Genomic DNA, 15,969 nt, shown 5'->3' with positions numbered 1-15,969 from the left:
TGTTCCCTGCATCCTCACTCCAACTTCTGACACATCTGGAAAGGCAGACAGCAGAGGTCTGATGGGAAATTCACACTGACTCACATGGGGCAAGGTCCAAAGCAATTTAATAAGAAAAAATGTTACCTGCTCATCCCCTCCTCTTTCAGATTAAAGTTATCACAAAGAAGCAGCTGCTGTTAGGTTGTTTCTCTTATCATTATATCACAGGATTATCTGAAACAGTTTCAGATAATAGCAGTTTCAGCTGCTGCTGCAGCTCTGTGTCACACACATCATAAGTACTGACACCATTTTTGCAAGTGTACAATATTTTTCTTCCTGCAACCAAAAACTTCCCATTCAGACGTTTTCTTATAGGCTGGGTTTCTTCCATGGAATGATAAAGAGGTAAGCTTGCTTTTAAGGTGAGGTCTACCATAAAGGTGCCTAAATAGTTTGAAATGCATTCAATTTTAGACCCACACAAATTTCATTATGCACATTTCAGCAGCAGGCAAGTAGTAGATTCATTTAAATGTAATAATGAAGGATTCTTAGGAACAAAGAATATTATCTCTTTGGCCATGGCTTGAGTATCCTTAGCCCAGAATTTGACAACCTGCTCAGAACAAATGTACCCCTCCCCACCCTTTCAGAATAGTGGATATAAAAAGGTGTTATTGTCATTTTTAATGCCAGTCCAGCTGTTTTTAGCCCTCCTACTTAGCAACATGCATTCCATTGCTTGATTCATATGCAGGAGAATGAAAAAGAAGAAAACAAAAACCCAGCCAGGTCTTTTGGGGCAAAAGGCCAAACACGTGACGACTCTGAGAATTTTGTGTTCTTGAGTAATGAAGATCTGCTTTGTTGTATTTCAGTTGTTTGTGGTTTTATGTGCATTTCAGGGAAAGTCACGAAATTTCACAGGAATTTGCCCTTCAACATGGAATCCCTTGGTTTATCTGGATTACAATAACTTCTGGAGAACCATGGACAAGATGGGAAAAGAGGTAGGCTGTGAAAATTCAGTGTTTCCTACAACGCTCATGTCACCATGAATAAATCAGGTTTTTGTTTTCTTTCTGGCAGGGTTTTTTTATTGCTTCTTTTAAATTAAAAAAAAAACAACAACCCTCAACAACAAAACAAAACAGAAAGAAAACATCCATCAGAATGATTTCTGTATTTCCCAGGATTTGTCAGAAATAATAGGTCTTCCTCACTGAGAGGGGGGTGGACTAGATGACTTGTAAAGGCCCCTTCCAACCCAAACTCTTCTATGATTCTCTGAGAGGAGACAAAAGGATCTGGAGGTATCTAAGATATCTGAAAAAAAGAGGTTGAACTCAGTCTAAGTATTTTCTCATGACAGGAAAAAATATCCCATGAGCTGGGAGATTAGAGGGTTTTTTTCTCCTTCCCTTGTGACAGCATTTTGAGTAAAGATGATTATTTTTTTTGTAGCTGCCTAAGCTAGGCTCCAGTTTGACTTCACAGGAACTTTATTTTTAAAGTTCAAGATATAAGCAGTACAACTGCAGCCCCTGGAGCATTATACTCTCTTTCAAATATTCATCAGCTCCCATATAATCTAGACATAAACCAAGGGCTTTACCTTACCAGAATCTTCAAGCATAACTCACTCTACTCCTGCAAATTCCATTGATTTTAAGTGGTTTTGCAGAATCAAATTTATGTATTATGCTACACATTTTTTTGGTCAATAGTACATTTTCTAAAGTTTTAGGAATATGGTAGTATCCTCCACATCATGTTACTTACTGCAAAGAATTATTATTAATAATTTAACTGCCTAAAATATTTGAAAATATCTAGATAATTTTTTTTTTTTTACTCTGCAATTAGCAGAGAGACAAAGGAGCCTTTGGATACTCATTTTAGAACTGACTGGATAAAGAACTTTCCCCTCAACTTCTACAAGACACCAAGACAACTAAATTGGAATTGCTTCTGGACAACTAAAATCCAGATGAGTCCCAGCAGAAGGATATGGTTCACTGGTCAGACAAAGACAGATTTGGTGGTCATGGTACAATTCATGCCCTAAGGTGTGAATGGAAACTATTCCATTTAGTGAATTTCCAGAATTATCCATGTGCAGGGGACAAAAGTAACTCCTGGCCAGCATATCAATTAAATCTGTGCTACTAACTAGCTATGACCAGGCAATGGTGAACTACTGAATAATTCCTTGGATATTTCACCTCTGTCTCCAGATTCCTGCTGATGCTCCATGGGATGCTCCACATGCTGAAGAATGGGACAAAATGACCATGAAAGAGCTGATAAATAAGATTTGCTGGACCAAGTGTGTAAATCTTTACCTGCTTTGAAGTTCCAGCTGTGGAATGACGGTGGCTTTTTGTCAGGTTCTGTGGTAGAGCTGAGCACAGAGCAGGAGGTGTTTGAGATGGGCTTTGGTTGGCTGGCAGGTGGCATCAGAAGTGCTGGGGGAGCCTGGGGTTTGCTTCAGCAGGTCCCTGCACACAGCAGTGGTGTGTGAGCTCTTCCCAACATCCTTTCATTTCAAACCATTGGATCATTGAACTCCAGCCAGCTCTCCTGTGGCTCTTGGCCTTACACAATAGTTTCCTGTGAGACATTCGAGGAGGGTGAAACCTGCCCTTCCAAATTCCAGGGCTGCAGTTCTGCTGTTTGGAGTATTGCTCTCAGGATCTTAAACTCCACAGGCCACTGCAGCCAAGCTTCATCCCACAGGTCCTCCTTGTTTGTCTGTAACAGATCCAACAGAACATCAACAAGAGCTGGTAGGAAGAGGGCTCAAGGTGTTGCACCATCTATAAAATGACCAATGTGTTTTCTGTGAGGACTGCACTGTACAAATAAAAAAAGGAACAATGTTCAATCCATTGAGGTGATGACAACTGGGAATTCTCTTTCTTTCCTTTCTCTTTTCAATCATTGCTCTTTATAAGGCGAAGAGAAGTGTGCTCTTGTGAGCACTCATGTCCCTGCTTGCTGTGCCAGCCCCTGTGCTGTTCTCTAACTCTCTCCTCCCTCCTTTTCAGTGTCTTTTATTTGTGTGGCTGTGCTCTGTTTGCCCTTTCATTCTGACTGCAGTTTAGTGCTGTGCCTGCAGCTTCCTGACCAAATCTTTCCATTTGAAATTCGTTTTTATGGCTTAGGTCTTGCTCCAGCTCCATGGGATATGCTGTACAGCCATTTGGACTTGCTTGTGCTCTCTGTGGCATTGGAGTTCTCTTTGCAATTCGTTTTATGAGCCTTTTGCCTGCAAATTTGGTTACTTTGAACTGCTGTTGCAAATGCACTGACTCTTCCTCTTCTAGTTTTACTGATACTTTTAGCCATGGAGCTGGTGGAACATAAGCAGGACTGGGTTTGTAGAGATCCCTCCTTTAACAGACTTCTCTGCTGGGCAGCTTCTACTGCCAATATTGTCAGTAAAATATCCAGTTTTAATGGATGTGCTTATTCAAAAACTCAGTAAAAACCCATTTTAGATTTTTTAAGCCAAGTCACATTTTTCTGCACAGTTAAAAAACAGTGCTTAAAGAGAAAAGCTCTTCCATAGCATTTTCTGTATGACTCAGGACCAAGATTACAAAAGATTTGTTTGTCCTGTGTCACAGATCAACATCTACTGACCCTGTAGACTTCTGTCACATTTCTTAGGCTTGAACCTGCTGCAATTGCTTAGTGTCTTGGTGCTCTCAGAATTGTCACAGAGGCTTCTTGTGTGCAGGCTGCTTTCATATCCTGGCTAATGAAATAGGGGTGAATGAACTTCATATTCAGGGAAATGAGGTTATAAAAGTTTATAAGTTACATATTTTAGCACAGATAACTTGCAAAGTTCCTTCCTTTATCAGATGATTATAAATTCATGTTGTTTCATGAAGCTTCATCAAAGTCAAAGTCCTTTTACCTTCTTTGGAAAATGTTCTCAATTTTCTTAGTAATCTGTGGCTACAAATGCAAGTACTGTGAATAGCCAGATCCTCTGTTCCTGCTGCTGTTTCTCTATTTTTGTTCAGAGGATGTACTGTGGTAGACAGGTGACCCTTCCTTTATTTTTATGGCAATGATTGCCAATTTGGTTTCTGTGTCTGGGTTATTTACCAAGTCTAATTCTTGATTTCACAAAAGATCAGTGCAGCACTGTTCCTGTCAGTGGGGAATGTCCAGGCTGTGTGGCTGCTTCAGTCCCTCAGGACCCATCAGACCCTGGAACTGATGTGCTCCCCATGAGAAATGCAGAAAAGTTTCACTAACAGATTACAAAAAATGTTCTTCTGCTGAGAAAAGTATTTGTTCTGATGAAAGGAATAGCAGCTGGGAAACTATTTAACTAGAGGTGAAATCAGTGGGAATTCAAACTAAATGGGTAAATACTTTGGGAGGGAGGAAGATGCTGGTAGGAACCCATTTGAACAGACTCAGTACAGAATGAAAAATAAAACACATATTAATCATCTTGACTTTTCTGACTTTGGGAAAGCAGCCCTTGTTTAGTATGACGAATAAAATCCTGAAAGCAGTCAGGAAGTCATATTTTCTCATAGTCTTTTCCTGGTCCTGTGTCTCATGCAGAGCTGTCAGAGACTTTGCCACGGTCTTTGTCAACGTCAACGTCACGTCTGAGCCTCACGAAGTCTCTGCCCTCTGGTTCCTGTGGTATGTGAAGCAGTGTGGGGGCACATCCAGGATTTTCTCTATCACCAATGGGGGCCAGGTACAAAATGTCTCATTTCCTTCCTCCTCTCTTGAAATCGTAATGAGCAAGTGCACTGTTGTACCCATCCAAACCCTGCAATTAATGAAAAGATGAGAGCATGTGGGGCCAGAGGGAAATGTGTTCTCATGGGGTGATACAGCCCTAATCCTAATTAGGATTAGCCTTAATTTTATTAGCTAAGATGTGGAATAAATGTGGACTATTTAAACAGTTGGGGGTTTTCTGCATTCACTTCAGCACAGTGTTGTTGTTGCAGTTGTGTTGCTTTTTTGCCAATTTATTTTCTGTGGGTTACTTGGCACATTTGAGTGTTTACAGAAGTTCAGAACAAGTGTACTCCAGAGTGAAATGTGGGTGTTTTTTTGGTGTTGAAGCCTCTAATGACAAGAGTTGGTCGTAAATAGCAAAAGGCCCTTCCTTCTTGGGCCAGCTCACATGGCAGCAGTTTCCATCAGCCTCTGTCCATTGCTGTAAGAACCACGTGTCAGGAAGGATGTAAGCCGTGCTGATGCTCTCCTGTGGTAGGAGACAGACCTGACTAAGAGTCTTCCTCCTCAGGAGCCCCTCAGTCATGTTTGCTGTCCCACATCAGCAACTGCTAGATGCTGCAGCAAGAGTTAAAAATAAAATTAATCCTGAGATACTCATGGCTAAATGAAATGTGTGGAGAAGGGAAAGCTACCTGGGAAGAGCACTTTCTTTTCTTTGTAGCTGGATTGTAGCTGGAAAAACTGTCTGTGTTCCTATCATGCTTCCTCCTTCCCTCACCCCAATCAATTTTAGCTGAGCACAAGCACTGAGGAATTCTGGCTTAGTGGCCCTGGCAAGTCTTATAAAACCTGCTTGGGTAGCCATTTCAGTCTTTCAGCATGAAACTTTCTGGATCCTTTCCTCCCTGCCAGTACCAGCATCTTACACATAAAAGTGAGCTGCTTTATCTACTGCTGGTGGCTGGTAGATGAAAGAGGTTTTAGTGCTTCCCCTTACCCTCTGCACGGACATTGCAGGGAAATGTGTGTCACAGATTGTGACATTTCTTCCTTTCTTGCCTTTGTGTCTTCCTAGGGACAGAGAAAGCTCATTACCTCGAGACCAGACCCAGTTAAAGATCTGGTTTGTTTCTGGGCTGGCACAATGTTTCACTTTACAGTCAGTTTCTTTGTTAACACTTGGAGGTTTTGATAGCACCGTGGTGGGTAAAAAACTCAAAACCTGTTTTGAAAGAAGTGATATGTTTATTTATGCTAGAAAGCCTGCATTAATGTTCATGTTCTCTAGGCTTAAAGAGTCTTTAGGCCAGGTCATTAGGGAAGCCATTGCAAAAGTGGTTCAGTCAGTGATCCCCACTGAGGGTCAGATTTATGCCCTCACTCTTCTGAAAGTCTGGGTGTTTTATGCACCCTTAGGACCTGAAGATTTGGCCTGAAATTTTATGGTGGTGAGCAGAAGTCATATTCAATGTCATTGTGAATAACGCTGTTGATTTTTTGTTTGTGTTTCTTTTCTCTTTGTTGTTTTAGGAGAGGAAATTTAAAGGGGGTTCTGGTCAGATATCAGAGAAAATAATGGAACGCCTCAAAGGCAGAGTTAAACTGGAGAGACCTGTGATCAGTATCGACCAGACAGGTGATAATGTCCTTGTGGAGACTCTAAACCATGAGATATATGAGGTAATTCAATCAGAATAAAAGTGGAATATGCATTTAGTAGGGGGATACATCTGCTGTAGCTCTTGGCCAGATGTAATCAGGAAGCACCCATTTGTGTGTGTCTATTTCTTGGACTGTGCTGACACTCCATGGACCCTGCTTTCCAGATTTAATGACTGCCTCTCTTCTTGGTGTCCTGCTACTTGGCTTCTGTCATTACTCTGACTTTTCCACCTTAACTTTCTATGTCTGCATATATTTTTATGTTTTAGTTCTGCATTGAGACCATTTCAAAGGAAAGAAAAATAACCTTCCTATTTGTGTCTAAGTTTGTGGTTCACAACACGAAAAAAAAAAATAAAAAGACATTTCAAACACATTTAGTAAGATTTTTCCTCTCTACCATGGTGCTTTGAAATGCTCCATCAGCACATGATTACCCACAGTGGCATCCCCAGCCTGAGAGCACCTGAGAGCAGCAGTGTTGTGCCATAGTGTCACCCTACAGGGCCCTGCACTGCCCCAGTCAGACCCAGGGCCTGTGAGAAGGATGGAGCACATTCAGGGAAGCTGGAATCACCATCAGTATTCCTTGTCCTGAAGTAACATCCTGTGAATATGCACAAATGTGATTTTTTTAACATCTTATAATTGGGAAAAATGTGGGTCATATTTTCCTGGAGATGATAAAATGCAGTTTTACCTGAGCCATAGGATGTCTCTTGTCCCATTTCCCCACCTGTCTCCAGCCAATTTTCAACTCTGATCTCTTTTTTCCAGCTCCTTTTTTCTGAGATGTCAGAATTACTTTTGTCACCTGGAAATAAGTGTGTGGGAAAGCCACCTAGCAGGGTCAGATGTGGGAAAGCTGTTAGCAGCTATTAAAGTTGTCTTTCAAACTTGTCCCGTGGGATGAGCTCGCTGGGAGGCAGCGCCTTGTGCTGACTTTGTTCTGCATTTCAGGGCAAGTACGTGATCAGTGCCATCCCTCCAATCCTGACAACAAAGATTCATTACAAACCAGAGCTGCCACCAAAGAGAAACCAGTTAATTCAGCGTTTGCCTATGGGGAGTGTCATAAAATGCATGATGTACTACAGGGAAGCCTTCTGGAGGAGGAAGGGTAGGTGGGGAAAGCGGAGGACTTGGGAACTCTGTGCAAATTTGGAAGTTCTGCTGTCAGAGAATGGTGTCAGAGTGCTAATCAGGGAATAAATCCAGAGGAGGATTAAATGTATAAAACCCCAAAATCAAACATACAGAAAAGTGAAAAGGAAAGCTCCTTAGAGATCAGAACTCTTTCTCTGAGATTGAGTGCATGCCTTGTCCCAAGGGTGAGTCCAGATCCAAGCAGGATCCCGAATCCTATTGCAGTTGGCTGAAGTGGGATGACCAGGAGAACAAGCAATGTTTCCCTGGGAAACCTTGCTGAAATCTACAGAGCACAGAAGCATCAGCCTCCCTGCAGCATCAGCTCCCTCCTCCTCCTGGCAGGGACAGTTAGGTCAGCCAAAGAGAATTTACAGCAGATGACAAGCAGAGCTTAAGGTATAAGCAAGACCTTTCCCTGATTTTAATCTTCTGTTCTGCAGACTTGATATCTCAGAGGATTGGGAAAAGTAGGTTAGCATTTTGGGTAGCTCAAGATATTTTTTCCATGCTGTAATATCTTGTTTTTCTCAGCTTTAACTGATACCATTTTCAGAACTATTTGTATGAACAGATTAGTTCCACTTTCTTCCTAACAATATTGAGAGTGGTGAGAATATTTCTTAATCAAAGTAATATAATTTTTGCATGTTTCAGGGCATAAACTGGCCATTGAGGTTAGGCAGGAATGCAGTCAGGTGTGTACATTGTTCTCTAGATGAGATTTTTCACATGTTCATCTGAATCACATCATGATGTGATCTGAGATTAGACAGCCCATGCTTCTGTACATTGCTGTTATGGAACACCATTCCTAACAATCTTAACACCAGAAAAATCAAAACAGTGTAAATTTGAGCCTGCAGTGACCAGATGTAATTACACTGGGTTTTGTTTTGGTCAAAGTTACTCATGGAATGAATCACCATAGCCCTGACTAGATCAATTTATTTTTAATGTTTATTGTCCCCAAAATAGAAAGCCAAAGGGACTTGCAGCAATCTGTATAAATTCCATGTTAAGTAACAATGGAATTTTAAAGATTTTTACAAGTTTGTGTACAAACAAATCTCTTGATTTCCCAGAGTCAGAGAGAAGAGAGTTGAGAAACTGTTAGAGAGACACTTCAGACATGTAGGTGTTTTTGGCAATAACAGAATTATTGTACAGTTCCTTTTATGGATAATTTTCCTTACTCATTACTATCAGCAACAGTGATCATCAACAGGTTTTTCCAGCTATCATCTTGAGGTTTCTTTTCCTTTAGGTTACTGTGGTTCCTTCATCATTGAGGATGAAGAGTCTCCAATTGGAATAACCATAGATGACACAAAACCTGATGGAACTTTTCCTGCCATTATGGGGTAAAAGCTGCTAGCCCACACTCACAGATGTGTATTTCCTCTTGTAAGAGATAGTGGGAGCAGGAGGGAGAGGGGAAATGACCAGGTTACATCAGTGTTTGCTACTTCCACTGTTTGCACAGATGGAGGAGAGCACTTCTGCCAAGCCTCTTGTGCCTCTCTAGTCCATATAAACTTTCTGGAGAAGGTTCTTATAAAACAGCCTAATACAAAGGATGTGATTGGGAAGGACTTGCTGAATTTAGCTGTAGGTTTTTTTTAAGCATTCAGTTCATGGTTTTGTTTTGTTTCGGTTTTGGTTTTGGTTTGTTTGGGTTTTTTTGCTTTGGAGTAGATTTAGAAATAACTCCCTCTCATACCTACCTGTGTGAACCTGTGTTTGGCTTATGTTGGGCTTTTATGTTTGGTGCCTGGTCCAAAATGACACTGCAATTGTCCAAGAAATCCTCATTTGTCTCCACTGAGCTGAGGCAGGACAAGGAACATCAGCTGCTGGAGCAGGGAGGCAGCTGTGCAGTGAAAAAATCAAGATTCTGTAGAAACTGACAAGAAAAAATGTTACAGTTTGGACAAACAGGGGGGAAAATACATGACAGCATTGACTGGCTTTTAAAACAGCTGAAACCAAATGAACAAACGATCTTTACAAGTCTTTCCACTGTAATCTGAGGTGAGACTGCCAAAAAAAGGCCAATATAAATAAATGTCAGGCAACTACTCCTTAAGTGTCTGGCAGGGGAAGCTCACCATTTCTACTGAACTGTACATGTTTATGGGCATGTTCAAGGCTTAAAAGCTTCCATGACCTGAGAGCAGCAAGCCTCCTCCAAACCCCATATGGCAAACAGCTTCCAGCTTTCTTCCTCCTCACGGATTTATGTGACTTTCTAAAAGAGTGTAGGAACATACTTCATCCCCTGGATATCTCCACTAGGGTCAGATGAACTGACTGGCAAATCTGTTTCTTTCAAGATGAATAAAAATTGATCCCAGTTCTTGCAGGAGTGATCCATGACACTGTGCATGCCTGTCAGAGCAGCAGGCTGCCAGCACTTACTAACACCAAGTGGCAAAGGCAGCTGCCTGTGGAGTTCAAAAGCTCAAGAAAGCTCAGGGTCTCAGTCCTTTTGGATCAGAGCCCTCTGGGAATGCACACCCTCCCTTTCAGTTAACTCTGCAGGTTACCCTGCACAGGCTATTTCACGTGTAGCCTGTCATTGTTAAATGTTGAGGGATGATGACAAACATGAAGCTCATTACATACAGAAAAGTGCTTTGATTTTTTTCCCTTTTTAGAGTCGTTTTGAGCAAGAGCTTGGATATCAGCTGGGGTGATGTTCACATGCCTTATTTTTATTTTCAGTTTCATCCTTACCAGAAAGGCTGTCAAACTGGCCCATCTCAGCACGGAAGAGAGGTAAGAGTTCAGAAGCTGTAGATATTCAGAAGCAAATTGTTTCTCTGGGACGCTTCCCCACAGGAATGTGTGTGAGTTATGTGTGTGAATATGCACATTTATACATGCTCAGTGCAACTACCAGCACTGGAAATTGGGGCAGAAATTGACATTTTAGCATAAACAGCCGAGATGCTAATGCTAATATTCATCCAGTTATGGATATTTCTAAATTTCCAAGTCCTGCCCACTCTTCCATGCTATGATTTACCAATTCTGGGTCTCAGTGTGAACAGAGAAGGTTTTTCCAACCATGTTCCCAAACTACATCTCCACTGAATGATGCTTTAACCCAGGGATACAGGAGTGCTGACATGTCTCCTTTTGGGTCTTCAGATTCAGACCAGGTGATAAAATTTTTAAACTTCTGTGTTTGCAAAAGCATAGTTTTCCCATTAGTCAGTGAAATGAACAAACAGTACTTTCTAAATGTGACTTTTGGTACTGCACAAGTGAAAGAGGAGCTCTGCTTAGGAATGTGAGCAGCATTCTTCAGCTCATATTTTATTCCCAGCTATAGTAAATCTGTAGGGATTTAATTGATTTATATTGCTTTTCTTCTGGTCTTACACCAGTGAACATGAGAATGAATTGCCTCTGCATCCTAAAATAGCTGTACAAAGATTTATTTTTGTAGACCTCATTGCCAAAATCAACCTTCATTTCCCATTCCCTGAGTCCATTTTAGATGTACCTTTTAGGCATCAGCATTTGAAATATGTATGTTAAGAACTTGAAATCAGACTTAAAGCCTTACCTAATTTGCTTTCCAATGTGTTGCAATAAATTTGTTTTTTTTATAAGAAAGATGTGAGTGGGGAGCTTCCCCCTCCCACCTTTTTTTTTCCCTGACTCTGATTTTATTTTCATATAGGAAAAAGAAGATCTGTGAGGCATATGCCAAGGCACTGGGGATGAAAGAGGCTTTACAAGTAAGGAATTAATGTCTGTTTTTGCCTCTGTTGCACAATAATGTTTCTCCTTTTTTCTGGATGATAAAGGCAAGTTCCTTCAAGTGCCAAAGTTCCCTGGTACCTTGAAATGTGTACCTAGAATTGCATGTTGTGCCACAGCTTGTGTTCCCTAGGGGAGGGCAGCACGGAGTACAGGAAGAAAAGAACTGCCAGTCTCACCCTGCACAAGAAAAGAGAAGGCAGTGCATGTTTTAATTTGTCCTGTCATGTACCCATGGGAGACTGGTGTTTCTGTAAAAGCACAAAATTTTGTTTTGTGCAGATGGATAGGATTAGCCAGATGACATGGCACTCCTTCCTTGGGTGTTCTTAGCCTGTTTTTTCCCCCCTCTTCAAAAGAAATATGTTATTTCCAATTTCTCTGAGTGTTTCACTGTTTTCTCTGTTGATACTCACAGCCTGTGCATTATGAAGAGAAGAACTGGACCATGGAGCAATATTCAGGGGGGTGCTACACAGCCTACTTCCCACCAGGCATAATGCATTCCTATGGCAGGTAAAACAGAGAATGCTTTGCTTTCAAATTCACATTTCTTAGCTCACATATATACCTTATGCAAAAAAACTATGGCATATTTAGAATATATGGGGAACTTCAACGCTCTTTCCACTCCCCTACTCCCACTCTAACAAGGATCTTACTATTTACTTTACTAAGAGCAGAATTTCCCTTGTGCCTTTCAAAGAAACAAAACACAGTCACAAAGGGAACCTGCTAAAGCCACAAAACTTTTCCCCTCTGGATTATTTACAGTAGTTTGTGCTGTGCAGAATTTGCAATGGAACCCTCTGGAGACCCCCAAGCCCATGAGGACACATATCTTGGGCAGATGAGGGGTCTCCACTGACTGTGTAGGTGGTTCAGGAGAAGCCCAGGAGCTCCTCCCCATGTGCAGCATGAGAGCATGTGGGGAGGAGTCGTCCCATGTACAATCCCTTCTCTTGTCACTGATCCAAACACTCAGGCAGTGATGGGTGGTGAGGTGTCTGGCCTCCAGCAGCCTCTGGTTGCCAAGCAGACAAGGAGAAGCTATTGGGGGATTAGATGGGAGCACATTCCCACTGGAGGAACACTACAGCTGGGCTGGCTGGAATGCTTGTGCAGCACTGCAGGGCTGAGGGACTGGCTTTATGACCCTGTGGGGTGAATGCAGCTCCCTGAATGCCAGGCCTTCAGCAGCCAGACAAGTCCAGCCTCCAAATAGAGGCTAATATTAGTGATCTATCACTGCAAAAACATCATTCACATTCCACAGTAAAGGCAGGATAACAGCAAGGCTGCCGTGCAGAAGACAAATCTATCAGCTGCACTGCATTGCTGGAGGCTGTTAGGATTATCCCTTATCTCAGCACTAAAATAAGGCCTGTATTACTTTGCATGGAAGCTGGGAACACTGATTTATGCCTTAGGTTTTTCTCTCTCTCAGATCTTGAATTCTGGGCGCAGAAGCGAGCAGGTGGTCCTGCAGGGACAGCAGGTCTGCAGGGACTCTGGAGAGCTGAAGCCACACACTCCATCAAAGCCATAGATTGCTTTTAGAAGGATCATTGCCTTCCTGTCACTTGTCACCTGACATTCCCCACTTGTTTTGAAGGATCATTCGCCAGCCTGTTGACAGAATCTACTTTGCTGGCACGGAGACAGCAAGCCAGTGGAGCGGATACATGGAGGGGGCCGTGCAGGCGGGAGAGAGAGCAGCCAGAGAGGTACACTGCTCTGCTTCCAACATCTCTATCAAAAGGCTAAAAAGGATTAAATACAGCTGGGAGGGTCTGATTTAGTGCAAAGGCTCCTAGAATTGACAGGGAGGAATCCCAGAAAACAACGTGGCCAAAGTATTTTTATATTTTTAAACTTACTTAATTAGTTGTTGAATAAAGTGAAAGCAAGAATCTCAACTAAATCAGAATGTTACTGAACTGGAGACTTAAAATAAAGCTTATGCCATGTGCTGCATGTCTAGAGGAAAAAAAAACCCCAACTTGATCCTGCTTGTAGATACACTACCTCAATTTCTAATAAGTTAATCACTGCATGTTTTGAAACTAATCTAAGTAATTTCAAATGCTCACAGCTATTTCCTGTGCAGAAATCTGGAAATCTGAACATTGTTCTCATTTTTGATATATCCCTTCTGCTTCTATTTTTACAAGACAGTCCTGTTAGCTGAGCTTTATGAAATTGTAATGTGCAGCTCTGATAATGTCTAAATCTCCTCAGAATGACACACGTTGGGCTGGGTTCCCAGTCACAGTGAAATCCCTTTACAACAATCTGGAGGGAGGGGAAAAAAGCATTAAAGGGTGCACATTGCAGTTACAACTGCTGCATTGCAAAGCCACAGAGTTGTTGTTTAAGAGAAAATCTTAAAATCCCTTTTATTTCCATTTGACAGAATGTCACATTTGCCTTATAATCCTTATTACTTGCTTCATTTCAAGTCACCTAATTTTTCTTTTCTCCGTGCCTGTGAGCAGTAGTTACAAAGACAGTGAGCTGTCTTCTGGAGGCATTCATTTGCCCTCAAGAATCCCCATGATTGTTACAATCAGTTTATTCTCAAGAAGAATCCTTGATGAGCTTTGTACTGCCTGAATAGGAGAGGGAGGGCTCCATAATTCTGTGCTGTGAGAGCCTCAGGGCTGCATCTCTCCTCTTTCTATGTCCCAGAAGCATCACTCCTAGCAGGTTTTGTGTCCCAAGTGCATGGTAGTAACCTCACCTTGGTATTTCTCAAACTGCCCTGAGAAAAAGCACTTTAACTCAGAAAAAAACCCCAAAACTAAAAACCTCCCACAAAAAATATTTAGAGATGCTCTAGTAGAAATCACTGTACGTGTTCTGGTTCAAGAGACATTCATCTAGTCATAGTTACACCTTTTATCAATGTCACCTTGCTCTGACTTCCTCTCCTTCTCTAAAAGTAGAAGAGTTGTGGAAGTTGTGTATAATTTTTTCACATAGTACAAATAATTTTTTTCTTCTAGGTACTGCACAGTATGGGGAAGATCTCCAAGAGTGAAATTTGGATGCCAGAGCCAGAGTCAAAGGTAAGCCAGAGTATCACCCAGTCAGGCACACACCCCTCAGTCAGGTGTGTCCCTGTTCCAGGGATTCCCATGAACCCTGCTCCCAGGCAAGGCTTCAGCCACCTCCCATGCTGATGGTATTAATTTCTGTGTCTTGTCCAAGGAATATTATTACCCATGTCTGAAGGGTGGGTGACTAAGAGCCAAGGACAATGATCTCAGAGCCTGGGGGACTGAAAAATGCAGCCTAATTCTGCCCAGTCCCAGGCCATGGTTTAAAGCCAACTAGAACCTCATTCCAGCCACAAGTAACTCCATCTCCACTGTCCCATGGCTGGTCAGGATGACAGAAAACACATCTCACAGCCATGACACTTCCCTGCACAATCTGGTCCTTGGGAAAAAAACCTCATGGAGGGCGTTTGTCACCTCCCTGCTCTTGTGGTGAGGGGGGACCTTGTGGAGTCACCATCTCCTCTCTCCCCCAGGATGTCCCAGCCCGACCATTCACCACCACCTTCTGGGAAAGGAACCTGCCCTCAGCACCGGGGCTGCTGTGCCTGCTGAGCTGCACCCTGTGTCTCACCTCTGTGGCTGCTGCAGGGCTCTTCGTCTGTAAAAAGGGACTTGTCGCTCGAAACTAGCAGGGACCACGTGCCCAGTGGAAGCTGCACACCCCCTCTCCTCCTCTTTTACCAGATGAGTGTTATTTTGGAGAAAAGTGGCATGGACATCTGGAAAGAGCAAAAGTTATTCTCCTTGTGATTTTTCTTTTTAGTCCCATAATTAATGCATCGAATCCACTGCAGTTGCTACCAGGAATAAATCAACTGTGGGGGAGTTTTTCAAATTTGTCCATTTGTTTTTTTTGTTAGACATGATAATATCAATGATATATTCCTAATACAGGCAAGGCAAAATGCAGATCACATCATTTCTGAGTTGCAGAGGGGTCTCAAATAATACTTTTGTTTCCACTCACTGTTTTATTTTGCACCACATGTGACAGTAAATGCCCTCATGCATTCACCTCAGTCAGCAGCTCAGAACATCTGAGGTTATTCCCATACCATCCCTGCTGCAAAGAAGAGATTACCATGCCAATCAGTTGTAGAATTGCCAAATTAATTTTCAAATGCATTTGTTTAATTATTAATCATCTAAACGTGAAACTTAACCCCGAGCTAGATGAAAGGAGGTAATTTGCACAAGGCACAGCACTGAACAGGGAGAGGGGAGGCATCAAGGAGACTTCATTCTTCCCACTGCCAAGGAAACATCTGTGTACATCGGATCCATCCATCCATCCATCCATCCATCCCATCCATCTATCCATCCCATCCATCCATCCATCCATCCATCCATCCATCCACATCCATCCATCCATCCACATCCATCCACATCCAACCATCCATCCACATCCATCCGTCCATCCCATCCATCCATCCATCCATCATCCATCCATCCATCCATCCATCCCATCCATCCATCCATCCATCCATCCATCCACATCCATCCATCCATCCCATCCATCCATCCATCCACATCCATCCATCCATCCCATCCATCCATCCATCCATCCATCCATCCATCCATCCATCATCCATCCATCCATCCATCCATC

The 15,969-nt window shown here is 42.3% G+C and overlaps 1 protein-coding gene across 1 annotated transcript in view; it reads left to right on the top strand.

Moving 5' to 3' along the window:
• LOC107212436 (amine oxidase [flavin-containing] A-like) overlaps positions 1–15,195 on the top strand; it is a 32,925-nt gene extending 17,730 nt beyond the window's left edge. The window contains exons 4-15 of the mRNA XM_015645679.3: positions 891–995; positions 2,223–2,314; positions 4,579–4,720; positions 6,244–6,393; positions 7,336–7,495; positions 8,789–8,885; positions 10,249–10,302; positions 11,216–11,273; positions 11,714–11,811; positions 12,911–13,022; positions 14,304–14,366; positions 14,834–15,195. Of these exons, the coding sequence (XP_015501165.1) occupies positions 891–995; positions 2,223–2,314; positions 4,579–4,720; positions 6,244–6,393; positions 7,336–7,495; positions 8,789–8,885; positions 10,249–10,302; positions 11,216–11,273; positions 11,714–11,811; positions 12,911–13,022; positions 14,304–14,366; positions 14,834–14,989 (1,287 nt within the window). The 3' untranslated portion in view covers positions 14,990–15,195. The remainder of the gene's footprint in view (positions 1–890; positions 996–2,222; positions 2,315–4,578; positions 4,721–6,243; positions 6,394–7,335; positions 7,496–8,788; positions 8,886–10,248; positions 10,303–11,215; positions 11,274–11,713; positions 11,812–12,910; positions 13,023–14,303; positions 14,367–14,833) is intronic.
• The last annotated feature ends 774 nt before the right edge of the window (positions 15,196–15,969 follow it).

This window comes from Parus major, chromosome 1 (genome assembly GCF_001522545.3).
Source record: "Parus major isolate Abel chromosome 1, Parus_major1.1, whole genome shotgun sequence".
NCBI lineage: Eukaryota > Metazoa > Chordata > Aves > Passeriformes > Paridae > Parus > Parus major.
Note: the sequence above shows the minus strand (reverse complement) of the source record. Positions and strands in the feature narration are given on the sequence as shown.